The following is a 16,955-nucleotide window of genomic DNA, read 5'->3' as shown; positions in this document are numbered from 1 at the left end:
AGCCAATGACAGGTGACGTTTGTTCATGATGCAGTCCACCACTCACTCCTGTCTGGATTTTCCTGTTGTTGTGCTTTCCTTCCCATCCTGCTCTTGAGCAGGACACTGCCTGTAAAGGTGCAGATAGGCTGGTTTTTTTTTTGTTTTTGTTTTTTGTTTTTGTTTTTTTTTTTTCCTGCCACAGGTGTGGTTTCTTCATACTACTTTCCCAGGGTACAAGTATTGTTTTCACAGTGCCCAGTTTTTATGGTTAGATTTTTACTATCAAAAGATAAGATCTGATTTTGCCATTCCTCAAATTTTTCCCAGAGCTAGTCCTGCTCCTAGTTACTAAATGTATTCATCAAAAGGCTTGGCTGGGGCCAATATTGTGGCACAGTGGGTTAAACCTTTGCTTTCAGTGCCAGCATGAGCACTGATTCAAGTCCTGACTGCTCCATTTCCAATCCAGCTCCCTACTTATGTGCCTGGGAAAACAGTGGAAGATGGCCCAAATACTTGAACCCTTGCCACCCACCAGGGAGACCTCGATGTAATTCTGGGCTCCTAGCCTTGTCCAGCTCTGGCTGTTGCACCCATTTGGACAGTAAACCATCAGACAAAAGATCTCTCTCTGTCCTGCTCTCTCTATAATTCTGCCTTTTGAGTAAATAAAATTAAACTTTTTAAAGAAAAAAGTCAACACCAGACTCCTAGCTGCTTATGGTGGCTACAAATGGATATGCACAGAGAGCAGAGCAGGGCCTACAAGTGTGAGCATGCAGTACTTGGAAAACAGTCATTTTAATTATTTGTCAAAATTTAAAACTTATGCTAAATTAATTGAAATGTCTATGAAAATCTTCATAGAAGTTAATCTGTATATACCTGGTGAGGCTGTTTGTTCAAATTACTTTGCTTCAAAAGACTTATACAGGTTTTAATTTTATTTGTTTTAATTTTATTATGTTTTTAAAAGATTTGAAAGGCAGAGAAAGAGCACTTGAGATCTTCCATTCACTGGTTCAATTCCCATATGGTTACAATGGACCGGGCTGAAGCCAGGAACCTGGAACTCCATCTGGGTCTTCTACTTCAGTGGCAGGTACCCAAGCACTTGAGCCATCATCTGCTGCCTCCCAAGATGGATTAGCAGGAAGCTGGATTAGAAGTAGCCAGGACTGGAACTAGTACTCCGGTGTGGGATTCAGATATCACAAATGGAAGCTTAACCTGCTGAACTATAATACCAGACCCATATTGGTATAGTTTATCTTAACAGAAAGATTATTTCTCAAGCAGTTAATATTTCATATTTTCTTCATGTTTTCTAGATGATAGTATTTCTGCTGCAAGTACGTCTGATGTTCAGGATCGCCTCTCAGCCCTGGAGTTACGAGTCCAACAACAGGAAGATGAAATCACTCTGTTAAAGGCAGCTTTGGCTGATGTTCTGAGACGTCTTGCAATCTCTGAAGATCATGTGGCCTCAGTGAAAAAATCAGTCCCAAGTAAAGGTAATTATGTGTGATGAAAAAAAGTCTTGCTTTTGCAATATTTTTCTAAACATTAAAATTGGCAATACAAAATTAGTTTCTTGGATTACTTTTTCTCCATTTCCTTTTTATTTCCAAGGAAATATGAAATTTTATAATTTTAAATTAGAAATTTTTAATGCCATTAATGGCACTTTCATACTTTTATGTCATAGTATTTGTGTGAACTTAGTATCCAACTAGATAATTAATTTTCTGAGGATAGAAATGGAATCTTTTTTGTGTTTCCCATTCTTTCTATCATGAACATAGTAGATAGGCACTCATATATGTATATATTTTTTAAATCAAACCTATTATCATTAGAGAAACATAAAAATTATTATAGTTCAAGTAGCTTTATTCTAAGTTCTATGTTTTAATTAAGCAATAGAATTCTGAAGATATTAATTTAAACTCTGAAACTTTGTCCAACCATAATACATTGAGAAATTTAATTTTCAGGTTATTGGGAATTTTCAAAGTTAATAAAAATAGTCATAAGGACTTACTGCTTTGAGTTTAGACCAGATATACTAGCCTTTCCTTTCATTCAGTCACCAAGAATGAATTTTAAATCCTTTCACATTATCAAGCATTTGGACATATGTTTTATCTAGTTTACTAATTTCTTGGTATAGTAGATGGGGATGGACACAATGTCTTCATTTTGTTAGTGGGGAAAGTGAGGACACTTATTAGACTACCTCCTTAGTAAAGTAAGTCAATGTAAATTATTAGCCTAAGGAGGAGTCTTATGTAACTTCCAGATTCTTGATAGGTAGGAGAGAGTACAGGATGGGAGAAGCAGATTTGGAAGAAAGATTAGAAATTTAGTGTTTGAATGCTGGGTTGGAGGTTTATATGGAATATAGAGATACATATGGATAGCTGAATTATAGAGCTTAGTGCATGAGTTTGATTTGTCTAGCAATAACAATTTAGGAATGTTTAGCCTGTGGATGACAGTTGAAGCCATTGAAAGATGATGTCAAATGAGAGGAAGGCCCAGGATAGTTCCATGGGAGCGCCAGCACTTCATCGTAGCAAATAAGTGATTGTGTTGCCAGCTGCTACAGAAAAGTTAAAAAGAATGAGGAGTGACCATTGGTTTGGTATTTATGTGAATGTTGCAAACTTCTCCAAAAGGATTTATAATAAAATAATATGATTAGAAATTATACTCAATGTTTTAAGAAGCAAGAATTGAGAATTGAGAAGACCAATATAGCCACTTTTTCAAAAAATTCATCTGAATGGGGAAGATGATAACAATTAGAAGAGAATGCTAAATTGAAAGCCTTTTTTTTTTTTTAAATATAAACACACTTTAGACTTCAAGACAAAGATGCATTATTAAAAATAAAAAGACAACAGAGTGCAGCTGATGTTGTGGTATGGTGTGTTCTAGCATCCCATATCAAAGTACTGGTTCAATTCCCAGCTTCTTTGCCTTCAGTCCAGCTCCCTGCTAATGTACCTGAGAAGGCAATAGAGGATTGCCCAAGTACTTGGACCCCTCCTACGCATGGCTTCAGACTGGCCCAACCCTGGCTATTGTAGGCATTTAGGGGTTGAACCAACTCATGGAAGATCTCTAACTCTCCCTGTCTGTCACCCTGGCCCTGCCTTTCAAATAAATAAATAAATCTATCCAAAAAAAAAAAAAAAGCTCAATAGAAATAACAACATGGAAAGCGGTGTTGTGGTAATTGATGAGACAAGTTTCCCGGGAGTTTCAGAAAGGATCTTAGATTAAAAAAAAAAAAAAAAAAAACATTTTTAAGTTTATTTATTTTATTTGAAAGGCAGAATGGCAGGGAAAGAGTGAGAGAGAGATTTAGAGGGAGAGATCATCAGTCCACTGGTTCACTTTCCACATGCTTGCAACAGCTAGATCTGGACCATAGAAAAAGGACTGCTGTTTCTGAGAGAATTCTGAAAGAGAAGAAGCTGAGTAGAAGTTGATATGCTCAGTTGTTAGGGCTGAATGTTTCAGTTCTTATCACTGCCTCCTTGGGTGACAGTGATGATAACCCTGTAAGAGTGCTAAGACAGGTCCTGGTGATGTGGACGTAAACATATTTTCCTGGTTCTTGTCTCACAGAGATAAAAATCCTCTGTGAAGACATTTACATGGATGCACAAATAGGAAGAGGACTTATTTAACTGTGAGAGAGAGAGACCATACATTTCTCCTGTGAGTGTGGGCCACCCACAGGGAGAAATACTTGTCCTAAATGGGTCAGAGGATTGCCAAAAAGAGTGGGGATGGTGTAGGAAGAGAGGAAACTGAAGTAGCACCTCTAGCTCTGGTCTGCAGCAAAAAGAGTGCCCTGTTTCTAGTCTCTTTTACGAGCATATCATGTTTTAGCTTGCATGACACCATCTGGCAAGTTTATGACACCTCCATAAACTTCACGTGGATCTTATTTTTCCTCATTGCTTCTTCCTCCTCTTGGTCCTGGATGAAACAGGTGCCTCCTGGAAAGGGGGGCATTTTGATTGACAGGTACAGAGATAACCTGCAGAGTTGTGAGGATTCCAACTCACTCAGATATCTAGCTGCCTATCTATCCATACTACATCACTGAGTGGTAGAGAAAAAGGAATAAATATGTGGAATGGTTAGAAAAGACCATATGAGCCAGCATTCTGGCACAGTAAACCAAGATGCTGCCTGCAACACTAGCATCCCATATCAGAGCACTGGGTTGATTCCTTGTGGTTCCATTTCCCATCCAGCTCCCTGCTAATGTGCCTGGGAAAGCAGCAGAAGATGGCTCAAGTACTTGGGCCTCTGCCACCCATTGTAAAGACCAGGATAGCATTCCAGTCTCCTGTCCTTGGCTTGGCCCTGCCCTGGCATTGTGGCCATTTGGGGAGTGAACCAGCAGATAGAAAATATCTCTTTCCCTTTCTCTCTCTTGTTCTGTATTTCAAATAAATACTTTTTTTAAAGGTCTGGTTACTAGGCAGCACTTGCTGCCTGGCACCATACTGGGTGCTATGGCCTCCTGGCTTCAGTCTGGAATGGCCCTGGCTGGCCGCTGGCTGGCCGCTGGAGGAGTGAACAGTGGATGGAAGGTTGCTTTCATGCTCTCTCCATCTCTCTCCCCATCTCCCTTTCCCTCTCCTGCCCTACTCCCCTTTCCCCCCTCCTTCTACCTACCTTTCAAATAAATAAATCAATCTTGATAAGAAAAGACTGTGGATAAATGAAGAAGTGCTGAGTTGCTTTGAGGGTACGGGGATAGGAAATTTTGGGAGGGACTGGGGGATATTATTATTCCCTATACTGTGGTTCCTATTCTTTTGCCTCCCACACCTGGGCCTAGAAGGCAAGATTGACCTTTTTCTGCTGGTGTTAGTAAATTTGACAGTAACAAAAGATAGAAAGTTAAGAGTACGGCAAGAAATTTGATAGAACCTTGTATAATAATGTTACATTGTGATTTTAAAAGTTGTTGTTGGGCCGGCGCCGTGGCTCAATAGGCTAATCCTCCACCTTGCGGCGCCGGCACACCGGGTTCTAGTCCCGGTTGGGGCGCCGGATTCTGTCCCGGTTGCCCCTCTTCCAGGCCAGCTCTCTGCTATGGCCAGGGAGTGCAGTGGAGGATGGCCCAGGTGCTTGGGCCCTGCACCCCATGGGAGACCAGGAAAAGCACCTGGCTCCTGGCTCCTGCCATTGGATCAGCGCGGTGCGCCGGCTGCAGCGGCGGCCATTGGAGGGTGAACCAACGGCAAAGGAAGACCTTTCTCTGTCTCTCTCTCTCACTGTCCACTCTGCCTGTCAAAAAAAAAAAAAAAAAAAAAAAAAAAGTTGTTTTTTTGTTTTGTTTTTTGTTTTTTTTTTTTTTTGGACAGGCAGAGTTAGACAGAGAGAGAGAGAAAGAAAGGTCTTCCTTTCCATTGGTTCACCCCCCAAATGGCTGCTGCGGCCGGCGTGCTGCGCTGATCCAAATCCAGGAGCCAGGTGTTTCTTCCTGGTCTCCCATGCTGGTGCAGGGCCCCAGCACTTGGGCCATCCTCCACTGCCTTCCTAGGTCACAGCAGAGAGCTGGACTGGAAGAGGAGCAACCGGGACTAGAACCTGGGGTGCCGGTGCCGCAGGCAGAGGATTGGCTGCGGTGCTGCCCTTAAAACTTTTTTGATAATCAACTTTAAGGACTGCCTAAGTCAAGACAGAAAATCTATTTTTTTTAAAAGATTTATTTATTTATTTGAAAGGCAGAGTTACAGAGAGGTGCAGAGTTAGAGAGAGAGATATCTTCCATCTACTGGTTCACTCCCCAAATGGCCATAACGGTTGGAACTGGGCCAATCCGAAGCCAGGAGCCAGGAGCCAGGAGCTTCTTCCAGGTCTCCCACATGAGTACAGGGGCCCAAGGACTTGGGCCATCTTCTAGTATGTTCCCAGGCCATAGCAGAGAGCTGGATCGGAAGTAGAGCAGCCAGGTCTTGAACCGGTGCTCATATGGGATGCTGGCTCTGCAGGTGGCGGCTTTACCAGCTATGCCACAGTGCCAGTCCCTGTATTTGGTTATGAATGGAGTTTTATAAGAGAATTTTGGAGTCCAGTTGATGTATATGGGCTTTGTAGGGAAAGTAAACTTTGCACGAAGAGAGAAGTTTCCTATTGATATTGATGGGTGTACCCTCTGCTTCTAGTCTTTAAGTATTTTAAGCTCTGTGATAGAAAATGATGAGTGATTGCTAAACACAACATTCTTAAAAGTTTATTTTAAATGGCTTATATTATTAATCAATAAAAAATCTCATTGTGCTAAAACAATGGTAATTTCTAATCTTAGTGCAGAAAAATTTAAAGGATGCTTTCCTCTCATTTTAAATTTACAAAGATACTTCAGTAAAGAAAATTCTGAAACATTTAAGGGAAATTTAAGGCCTGCTTTTTAAAAAATTTCAGATAACTCAGTGTTTTGAATTATAACATCAGTCACTGGACATCTGTCTCATACGCAGTGACATGAGATAGAAATATAGTTAAATAGCTGTAGCTCCTATCCCCCAGAATCTTAGTTTTTGTAAATTTCAAAAAGTTATTCCTTTCCTAGTTTTCCTCGCTCATGATTTCTTTGTCTCTAAAGTGAGTTTAAGATCAGTTTTTATTTAAATTAGTTAATTTATTTTATTTGAAAGGTAGACTGACAGAAGGAGAGACAGAATCTTCGTCTACTGGTTCACTCCCTTAATGGCCTTAATGGCAGGGCTGGTCCAGGCTGAAGCCAAGAGCCAGGAAATCCATCCTGATTTCCTGTGCAAGTGACAGGGGTCCAAGCACTTGGGCCATCATTTGCTGCTTTTTCAGGTGCTTTAGTAGGGAGCTGGATAAGAAATGGAACAGCCAGGACTTGAGCCAGCTCTCAGATATGGCAGGTGGAGGCTTAACCCATGCATCACAGCGCTAGCCCCCAGAATCACTTTTTTTTTTTAATTTATTTTTATTTATTTATTTTTTTTATTTTTATTTATTTATTTATTTATTTTTTGACAGGCAGAGTGGACAGCGAGAGAGAGAGACAGAGAGAAAGGTCTTCCTTTGCCGTTGGTTCACCCTCCAATGGCCGCCGCGGCCGGCGCGCTGCGGCCGGCACACCGCGCTGATCCGATGGCAGGAGCCAGGAGCCAGGTGCTTTTCCTGGTCTCCCATGGGGTGCAGGGCCCAAGCACCTGGGCCATCCTCCACTGCACTCCCTGGCCATAGCAGAGAGCTGGCCTGGAAGAGGGGCAACCGGGACAGAATCCGGTGCCCCAACTGGGACTAGAACCCGGTGTGCCGGCGCCGCAAGGTGGAGGATTAGCCTAGTGAGCCGTGGCACCGGCCCAGAATCACTTTTATTAGTGCCCTTGAAGTAGAGAATTACCTACTTCTGGAGCCATGCAGTGATCTGTAGCTGCTACATTGGAACCTTCTCTTTTCACGTGAGCCAACTCTTTTTTTTTTTTTTTATAAGAATTTTTTTTTTATTTATTTGAAAGGCAGAGTTAGAGAGAGAGAGAGAGAGAGAGACTGGAGAGAAGAGAGATAGCTTCCATCCACTAGTTAATTCCCCAAATGGCCGCAATAGGCAGAGCTGAGCCAGTTCAGAGCCAAAAGCTTTCTTTGTGTCTCCCACGTGATTGTCAGGCCCAGCCACTTGGGCCATCATCCACTGCTTTTCTAGGCACACCAGCAGGGAGTTGGATCGGAAGTGGGGCAGCCAGTACTCCAACCAGTGCCATATGGGATGCCAGCGCCACAGGTGGTGGCCTAATCTGCTATGCCACAACACCAGCTCCAATAACTCTTAATTCTTATTAGTTACCTTATTAGTTAGAAAGATACTAAGTTTCTTGTAGTTGATTATAAAACCGTAATTCCTACGTTTGCTTCAATTACTATTCTTTTTTATTTTTTCTATTTTTATTTTCTTAAAGATTTATTTGAGTTACAGAGAGAGGGAGAGACAGAAAGGTCTTCCATCTGTTGGTTTACCCCTCAAATGGCTGCAGCTGCCAGAGCTGGGTCGATCTAAAGCCAGGAGCCAGGAGCTTCTTCCGGGTCTCCTACTTGGGTGCAGGGGTCCAAGCACTTGGGCCATCTTCCAGTGCTTCCCAGGCCATAGCAGAGAACTGGAGAGGAAGTGAAGCAGCCAGGATACTAACCAATGCCCATATGGGATGCCAGAACTGCAGGTGGAAGCTTAACCTACTATATCGCAGCACCTGACCCCTCAATTGCTATTCTTCAAACATAGTAATGTGTTTTCATTTGGAAATGGAGTCTACTAGTGATTATGCTGTGAGTTATTTTGTTGCCATGGACACAAGCTAACTATAAAATGTATTGATGAGGGTATTAATTGTAAATAATTTAGGAAAATAATTGTATTATTAGATGAGCACAATTCATTGTTACAGATAGTTTCCCTGTAGTTGAAAAATTGGCCTGACCAATTATGTTTTCCAGTATTGATACTAAAACCTCAAGAGAAATAGATAGAGCTTCATAATTTTGTTAACGGCAACAGCTTTTTCTGAGAATTCACAGTATACTACATAAGGTAATTGGAAGAAATATTGACTTTTTTTTTTTTTTTGACAGGCAGAGTGGACAGTGACAGAGAGACAGAGAAAGGTCTTCCTTTTGCCGTTGGTTCACACTCCAATGGCCGCCGTGGCCGGCGCACCGCGCTGATCCAGAGGCAGGAGCCAGGTGCTTCTCCTGGTCTCCCATGGGGTGCAGGGCCCAAGGACTTGGGCCATCCTCCACTGCACTCCCTGGTCACAGCAGAGAGCTGGCCTGGAAGAGGGGCAACCGGGACAGAATCCGGCGCCCCGACTGGGACTGGAACCCAGTGTGCCGGCGCCGCAAGGCGGAGGATTAGCCTAGTGAGCCGTGGCACCGGCTCGAAATATTGACTCTTTAACGTTGGTATTTGCATGTATTTGCATCAGCCCAGCCTAGCCCCGGCTGTTGGGGCCATTTGGAGAGTAAACCAGTGGATAGAAATCTCTTTCTCTATTCATCTCCTTATCTCTCTCTCTCTCTGTTGCTCTGCCTTTCAAATAAATAAGTAAATCTTTAAAAAATAATAATAAAAAAATAAAATTGTGTCCAAAAAAAAAAGTTGGTATTTGCATGTAGTCCAAAATAGATCAGCTATTTTTTTTAAGGGAAAGAGTTTATTGGGGGAAACCTGACAGAATGGAGGAAAGGGGTGAAGAAGGAAAAGAGGGAGAAGGAGATCATAAGAGAGAGAGAGACAGAGACAGATGTCAGGAGACGGAGAGGAAGAGAGAGAGCCACATGTTCAGGAACAGGTCCTTTTAAAGCTTTGCCATGGGACGGGCAGGGAAGTAGGAACAGCGAATCCCATTAGGGTGGGGGTAGGACTGACACTTGTGGTTGGGCCAAGTGGCTACCTGGCTTCCAGCAATGGTGGCGGGGCTAGAGCCTAGGATGGTGTCAGGGTGTAGATCACTCCATTGATAAGACTATGCCATTTTACTAACATTCCCCCCTTTTGTTTTTTATAAAGCAGTTGTATGTGATTACATTAGTTCCAAGAGTCCAGGAAGGGTGGAGGGACAATGATCTGTCTTTAGAGCTACTTCCTGCTGACATGGGGCAACGAAGTACCCTTCGCTGGCATGGGGCAATGTCTCAAGCCACTGTCTCCTGGGAGAGGAGCCGAGTATGTCCCTGTAGCAGCATTTGGTTGACCGCCTGGTTGCTGAAGGCCTTGGTTCAGTTTTATTATCACCTCCTGTAAACACTTAAACAGACACTGTAGTATAAAAGACAAGAATAGAGAGGTTATGATTATAAAGGAATGAAGGCCCCAGATAGACTAGACAGGGTCTAGAACAAAGGACAGAGTCATTACTAGAGGACCTAAGATAGGTGCTATCTAAGCCACGACTAAGTTTTCTGATTGAGAGACAAATAGAAACTGACAGAAGGGGATTGATAATAATCTGGTGGGTTTTAAGGCCTTGTTAGTTATGAGGCCCAGGCCTATCTATCTCTTCACATGGGGTACATCCTAAGGGAGGTGTGAACCTCCTTGGGGAAGGCACCCTGTTGACTTCCATTACCTAGCTGGCCTGGGAGGAGAGCTGGCTAGGTAAAGCCAGGTGGCAATTCTAACAGGAAATTTACAGTTCTGCCAGCAATGTTTCTGACCTACTTGGGCATCCTCTCAGCGTTGGTGGTCACTTTGGAAGCTGGGCCAAGTGAAGGGTTTTTCAGCTTAGAGCCAGCAAGATCTGTGGCTCTGACCTGGGCGTCCTTCGACTCCAGGGCAGTTCCTTTTCCAGTGATCCAACTCTTGGCTGGCAGAGCTGTCAGGGCTCTTCATAAGCTGACTTCTGCTGAAGCCCAGGCTTTCCTCGTTGAAAACCAATGCAGTGGACTGGCCTGTTGGGTCTCCTTGATGGCAGATCACTGTACAGAGTCAGCTATGATTTTTGACATCAAATAGGATTAACATGTTAGTGGCATGGAAATATAGAATAAACTTTCTAAGAAAAATTTTAAAATAATATATTTTTTCCAAATTATTTAGTATTTTTAAAAAGTTATTATTTGAGAGGCAGAGGGACAGAGAAAGTGCTCCCATCTGCTGGTTTATTCCCCAGATGCCTGCAGCGGCCAGGGCCAAGCCAAAGCCCAAAATCAGGAACTCAATACAGGTCTCCCATGTGAGTAACAGGAGCCCAGTTACTTGAGCTATTACCTGTGCCTCCTGGAAAACAAGCATCACGTGCTGGATCCATGCTTTGAACCCAGGCACTCTTAGACATGGTAGATAGGCACCAAAATTGGCATTTTAATCACTAAGCTAATTTCCCACTTTTATGAAATTATTTTATAGGGATTTTTGCTTTTTTTTAAAACCCCTATAATTAAAAAGTAAAGCCATTTTCGATTCTGTGGACAAATTTTAGCCCACAGTAATTAGAATTTATAGGTATTCACTTTCACATAAATTTGTAATACAACAGTGCACACTATCCTCTTCATAAGGTATTTGAATTTTCTAGAGGGTTTTTCTTGTGAGGTCATATTAAACCCTGTATGGGTAAATAGGGTAGAATCCTTTTATGAAGCTGTGATTGAAGAGATAGGTTAACTTCCCTGTTGCTTAAGACAAGTATTATAGCTTTGCTAGACAGTGATGATATAGCAGACATGACTTGGCTTCATGTATGGTTAACACCAAATATTAATGATGTGTGTGCTGATGCTTTACTGAAATTCGGCTGTCACTTCACGGTCGTAATGCCATTCAATAAATGCCACAATCAGAAACACACCTACCTAATCATTTCAGTAAATAGGGTTTTTTTCTTTTAGCTTATCTTCTCCAGTGTGCCAGCAATATTAAAAGCTAAGCCCTATTCTTCCCTTGATTATTTTATGCCAGACACTTAACTGAGGTAGCAAATTTCCCCGATAGTTTTTAAAATAGCTTGTCATCTAAATTTCTCATATACCTTCTTTGTCAGAATTCTTTCCTTTTGACGCCATGTGTTCATAATATACGCACCAGTGGCCACTGAATCCTTGCCAGAAGGAAAAAAAAAATCTGTATTCTGGAGCAAAAACGGAGGCCTAGGGAATAGTTTGGCAGTTTTAACTGCTAGGAAGACAAATTATGCCACAACTGGTGCCTGGGAAATCCATTAAGACCTCTTGGGTGACCAAATGAATGTAATTTGAGAATACAGCCTAGTGGCATTATGTGAAGTCAAGCTGTTAGTATACAATGATGTAGAAGTAAAAATGTCAAATTTTTCTGGAGGTTGTAATCAGTTATTTAAACAAAGAAACTTCTGGTAAACCGGATAATAAGCATTATGATTGCCACTCGAGAAATAAAAGAACCAGAGGCAAAGTTGAAATGTAGAGGTCAATTCTTTAAAAGGGATGTTCCTAACATGTAGATTTGAAGTACAAAAACACAGATATTGATTATCTTTTGGCTCCTACCCCAAATAACATTAGAGAAACATCAGGGATTGTCATGGGTTCGCTATAAATATTGTTGATAAGTATATTATATTTGTCAGGATGGAAAACTGTAAATTTTCTTGGAAGGGCCCATAATTTAAAATTTTATATATACATAATTATTTTCATTTTATTTGAAAAGCAGAGAGACACATGGAGACAGATCTTCCATGCAGTGTTTCACTCCCTAAATGCCTGCAGTAGCTGGGGTGGGGCCAGGCTGAAACCAGGACTCTAGAACTCATTCTGGCTCCCCCAACATACATGGCAAAGATCCAAATACTTGAACCATCATCTGCTGCCTCCCAGGGTACATATTAGTAGGAAGCTGAATCAGAAGCACAGTAGCTGGGGCTCAAACCAGGCACTTGGAAAACTGGATGTGGTGTTCCCAGGTGGTAGCCGAACTGCTGTGCTACATGTCTGCTCCAGGTAGGACTGGATACCTCAGAGCCTTTGAAGTTGCTCTTGTGTGTGGGAATATATTGGTATACACTGCATCAGAGTGCACAGCAGTTATCACAGAGAACCATTTTTCTATGAGAGTCAAGTGCTTCTATGTCATTTCCTCTTAAAATATATCTTTAAAAAATTAATGTTCAGGAGTTGAAAGGACTAAGGGTTGACCTTCTGTAAGACAAGAGAAAAGAAATGTACAGGTAAAATTAGATGGAGCACATGTAGTATTCAGTCTTCTCAAAATAAATGAACCCAAATAACTGACAGATTGAAAAAGATGGCAAGGATCTTGAAAGTGAAGTATGTGGAAGAGGCGTACAGTTGGAGCTATGGAACTTGTGATAGGAAATTTGAAATAAATAAAAGATTGAGTTTCAACCAGAGTTCTTCCTCCATATGCTGTCTTTGCCCTTTTCCTGATGAAAATTTTGCCCATCCTTTAAAGGACTCAAATTATTTCCTGAAATTGATCTTTATTATTTGCTTTATAAAATTATTTATTTATTTGAAAGGCAGAAAGAGTGAATATATCTTCCATTCATTGGTTTACTCCCCAAATAGCCACACCAGCCAGGTCTGGGCCAGGCTGAAGTGAGGGGCAGGAACTCTATCATGGTCTCCCATATACTTGGGCCATCTTCTGCTGCCTTTCCAGGCACATTAGCGGAAGCTGGATGGGAAGGAGAAGAACCAGGACTTGAACCAGTGTTCTAATATGAGGTGCTGGTGTTGCAAGTGCATGTTAACTTTCTGCACCACACACCAACTCCTTTGCAAAGGCAGAGTGGAAAATGGGTATAGAGTCAGAGTCACAGAGAAAAAGGAACCCAAAGAATTGGGGATGTAGGAGAAATATCAGAAGAAGCAACTGCTTTATGACTTGAATAGCAGAGTATATTGTATGCAGTTTACCTGCAAATAATTAGTGCCTATCAAATCCTAATCTACACGCCTCCTCTCCCACCCCAGTAGATCTGATGATTTTATCTTGTGACCTTGAATCTTCCTGATCATACCCATCACACATTTATCCCGTTCCTTCTGTGTAAGTTAAGAAAGTAGAGGCTATTTTACATTATATGCTGTATTTATTTGCAGTAACACGCTAGGATTTAGCATTTTGCTTTGAGATTTAAAATTCGGGGCTGGCACTGTGGCATAGTGGGTAAAGCCACTGCCTGCAGTGCCGGCATCCCATATGGGCACCAGTTCAAGTCCCGGCTGATCCACTTCTGATCCAGCTCTCTGCTATGCCCTGGGAAAGCAGTAGAAGATGGCCCAAATGCTTTGGCATTTGGCACCCGCATGGGAGACCCGGAAGAAGCTCTTGGCTCCTGGCTTCCGATTGGCACAGCTCTGTCCATTGCAACCAATTTGGGAGTAAACCAGCGGATGGAAGACCGACCTCCCTCCCTCCCTCCCTCTCTCTCTCTCTCTCTCTCTCTGCCTCTCCTTCAATCTCTGTGCAACTTTGACTTTTAAATAAATAAATAAATAAATCTTTTTAAAAAATGATTTAAAATTCACAATTTCAACAAAACCTGAGCTATTAGGATCGGTGCTGTGGCGTAGCAGGTAAAGTCACTGGCTGAAGTGCCCGCATCCCATATGGGCACCGGTTCGAGTCCCAGCTACTCCAGTTCTGATCCAGCTCTCTGCTGTGGCCTGGGAAAGCAGTGCAAGATGGCTCACATGCTTGGGCCCCTGCACCCACGTGGGAGACCCGGAAGAGGCTCCTGGCTCCTCATTTTGTATCGGCGCAGCTCCAGCTTTGCGACCAGTTGGGGAGTGAGTGAACCAGTGGATGGAAGACCTCTCTCTTTCTCTCTGTCTCTCTCTGTCTCTCTCTCTCTCTCTCTCTCTCTCTCTCTCTGTGCCTCTCTCTGTGCCTCTCCTTCTCCCTTTGTGTAATTGACTTTCAAACAAATAAATAAATCTTAAAAAAAAAAAAAGCGCTATTTCTGAAGATTAATGATGTGGAGAATTATGACTTACTTAAGGTACGACTTTGAGTAATATACTTAAAAGCTGCTTTGTGTGGGGAGCAAACCATTAGCTAACAGAATGAACCTAGATGCATTTTGGCAGCGTCGCTTTTCTGCTGCTGTGTTTTGATATGATTAAATCTTAAATCAGTAGCATCCAATGCTGCTTACCAATGTTGCTTACCTGGAGAGGGAGGCAGTCTGCTTTTTTCTTATCTATAAGGAATATTTAGAGGTTTGGTATAATTTTTTTTAACTTTCTTTAGGCCAGCCAGGCCTTCGGGAAGCGATTTCCATGTCCTGTATAACCAATGGAAGTGGTGCAAACAGAAAACCAGGTCACTCAAGCTCTGTCTCAATTGCAAGAAAAGAAACACTTTCATCTGCTGCTAAAAGGTACCCATTTCTAAAGAAGATATAAGGCTAACTTTGCAGAATTGTCTCAATGTGAATAATCAATCTATTTTTTAAAAGAATGTGAAATGTGGAGTTGAAGTAATAAGCATGTTCTTTGAATTCTTTAACTGTGAGACATCAAGCCTGAACTCATTTAGTTCACATTCACAATAAGTGAGGTGAGGAAGCTTTTGGTCTTTTATAAAGAAACAGTGATTTTATTTCTTTTTAAATTCTTTTTAGCTAGCATTTATTGATAAGTTTCACTAGATTTAATGAAATTATATAAATGACATCTCCATTTTAAGTAACATACTTGACACAGCATTTTTAAAAAGAAAATAAAATATTTGACATGTGTCTACATCAGTGAGGTTAAATGCTGTAACTTTGGTTCTTTAGCCATAATCGTAAAATGAAGGCTTAATTCAAAATCCAGTACTCTGTGTGTGTGCACATGCACCTATGTTTATTAGGGAATGATGGGCAAGAGGGCTGTGGATTTACTGCAGTATAAGTTTCAGTAGTTTCTTGTTCCAATAAAATTGCTTACAGAATTTTCCTCCTTTTTTGAAATTTCTAGCAAATTATTCCATAAAGAATTTGGAGAAACCATAGGAGATCAACTACCTAATTTTACAACTGTTTTCTTCAAAGAATGAGTGAGGAGAAACCTTAAGTAATAGAATAATGTGTAACAATGTACTACTGGTAAATGCTTACCTCAATAAAATAATGCTAGTGACTGATTTATTCATAGTGGAGAATTACAGATGTGTAATCAAACATGTGGCTATAGGAATGGTGAGGAAGTGACAAGATCTTTAATCTTTTTATGGATTCCTTCTAGAATTCAGTCTTTGAAGTCATTATTACAGAATTTAGACTTTCCGCTTCAAAGAATGCCAGAATTTATTAGCTGTATTACACTTTAAGGAGAAAAGACAAATCATAAGAAAACAGGCTCATGGTGGAAAGGGTTTTTAAAATTTTTAGTAAATTTCCATGTTGTATTCAATAATCCAGCCTACTTTTGTTATATAATGTTTGATATAATTCTTAGTACTATGTAGTAATTCTTATTATGTACAGTAGTTACTTATCTGTCTAAGACTAGCATAGTTTGTTACTTTACGATTAAGGGGCTCTGTATTTGCTTCAAAATTACTCAGAAGGAAAACTGCCTTTTTTGTTTTGTTTTGTTTTTTTGTTTTTTGACAGGCAGAGTGGACAGTGAGACAGAGAGAAAGGTCTTCCTTTGCCGTTGGTTCACCCTACAATGGCCACCGTGGCCAGCCCGCTGTGGCCGGCGCACCGCGCTGATCCCGATGGCAGGAGCCAGGTACTTATCCTGGTCTCCCGTGGGGTGCAGAGCCCAAGCACTTGGGCCATCCTCCGCTGCACTCCCTGGCCACAGCAGAGAGCTGGCCTGGAAGAGGGGCAACTGGGACAGAATCCGGCGCCCTGACCGGGACTAGAACCCAGTGTGCCGGCGCCGCAAGGCGGAGGATTAGCCTAGTGAGCCGCGGCACCGGCCCTCGTTCATTGTTTTTTTAATTTCAAAGTTAATCTGGTATTTTTGACATCAAATTGTGTTTCTTAGCACATACTTTTTTTTTTTTAAGATTTTTTTATTTTATTTGAAAGGCAGAGTTAGAGAGACAGAGACATACAGAGATCCCACTGGTTTACTCCCCAAATGCCTGCGACATTTGGAGTTGGGCTGATCCAAAGCCAGGAGCCCTTCCAGGTCTCTTACAGGGGGCAGGGGCCCAAACACTTGGGCCATCTTCTGCTACTTTTCCCAGGCTGTTAGCAGGGAGCTGGATTAGAAATGGAGCTTCTAAGACTAAAACTGGCACCCATATGGGATGCCCATGTCACAGGCAGCTGGTTTACCTGTTATGCCACAGTGCTGGCCCAGATGATCCACTTTACACTCAAGTTACAAAATGTCCTTTGATTAAGAACTATATGGTTGGTATTTTTCTATTTTTAAAACATTAGAATTCAAGTTTTTATTCATCTGTTTTATACTATAGTCAAGAATGTACGGTCTGTATTTACCCAGTGTGATTT

The 16,955-nt window shown here is 41.7% G+C and overlaps 1 protein-coding gene across 7 annotated transcripts in view; it reads left to right on the top strand.

Moving 5' to 3' along the window:
- The window catches only part of EML4 (EMAP like 4), a 179,691-nt gene that overhangs the window by 89,416 nt on the left and 73,320 nt on the right, over nt 1-16,955 (top strand). For all 7 annotated transcript variants that reach the window (XR_016229419.1, XM_008254479.5, XM_008254478.5 and 4 more), the window contains 2 exons: nt 1,314-1,496; nt 14,747-14,876. Coding sequence is in view for 6 of the 7 variants with exons in the window: in XM_008254479.5 (XP_008252701.1) it covers nt 1,314-1,496; nt 14,747-14,876 (313 nt within the window). In the remaining variant the exon portion in view is untranslated. The remainder of the gene's footprint in view (nt 1-1,313; nt 1,497-14,746; nt 14,877-16,955) is intronic.

This window comes from Oryctolagus cuniculus, chromosome 2 (assembly GCF_051225735.1).
Source record: "Oryctolagus cuniculus isolate XC-2025 breed Fujian yellow rabbit chromosome 2, ASM5122573v1, whole genome shotgun sequence".
NCBI classification, from domain to species: domain Eukaryota; kingdom Metazoa; phylum Chordata; class Mammalia; order Lagomorpha; family Leporidae; genus Oryctolagus; species Oryctolagus cuniculus.
The sequence above is the reverse complement of the archived record's forward strand: the minus strand, read 5'-3'. Positions and strand labels throughout refer to the sequence as shown.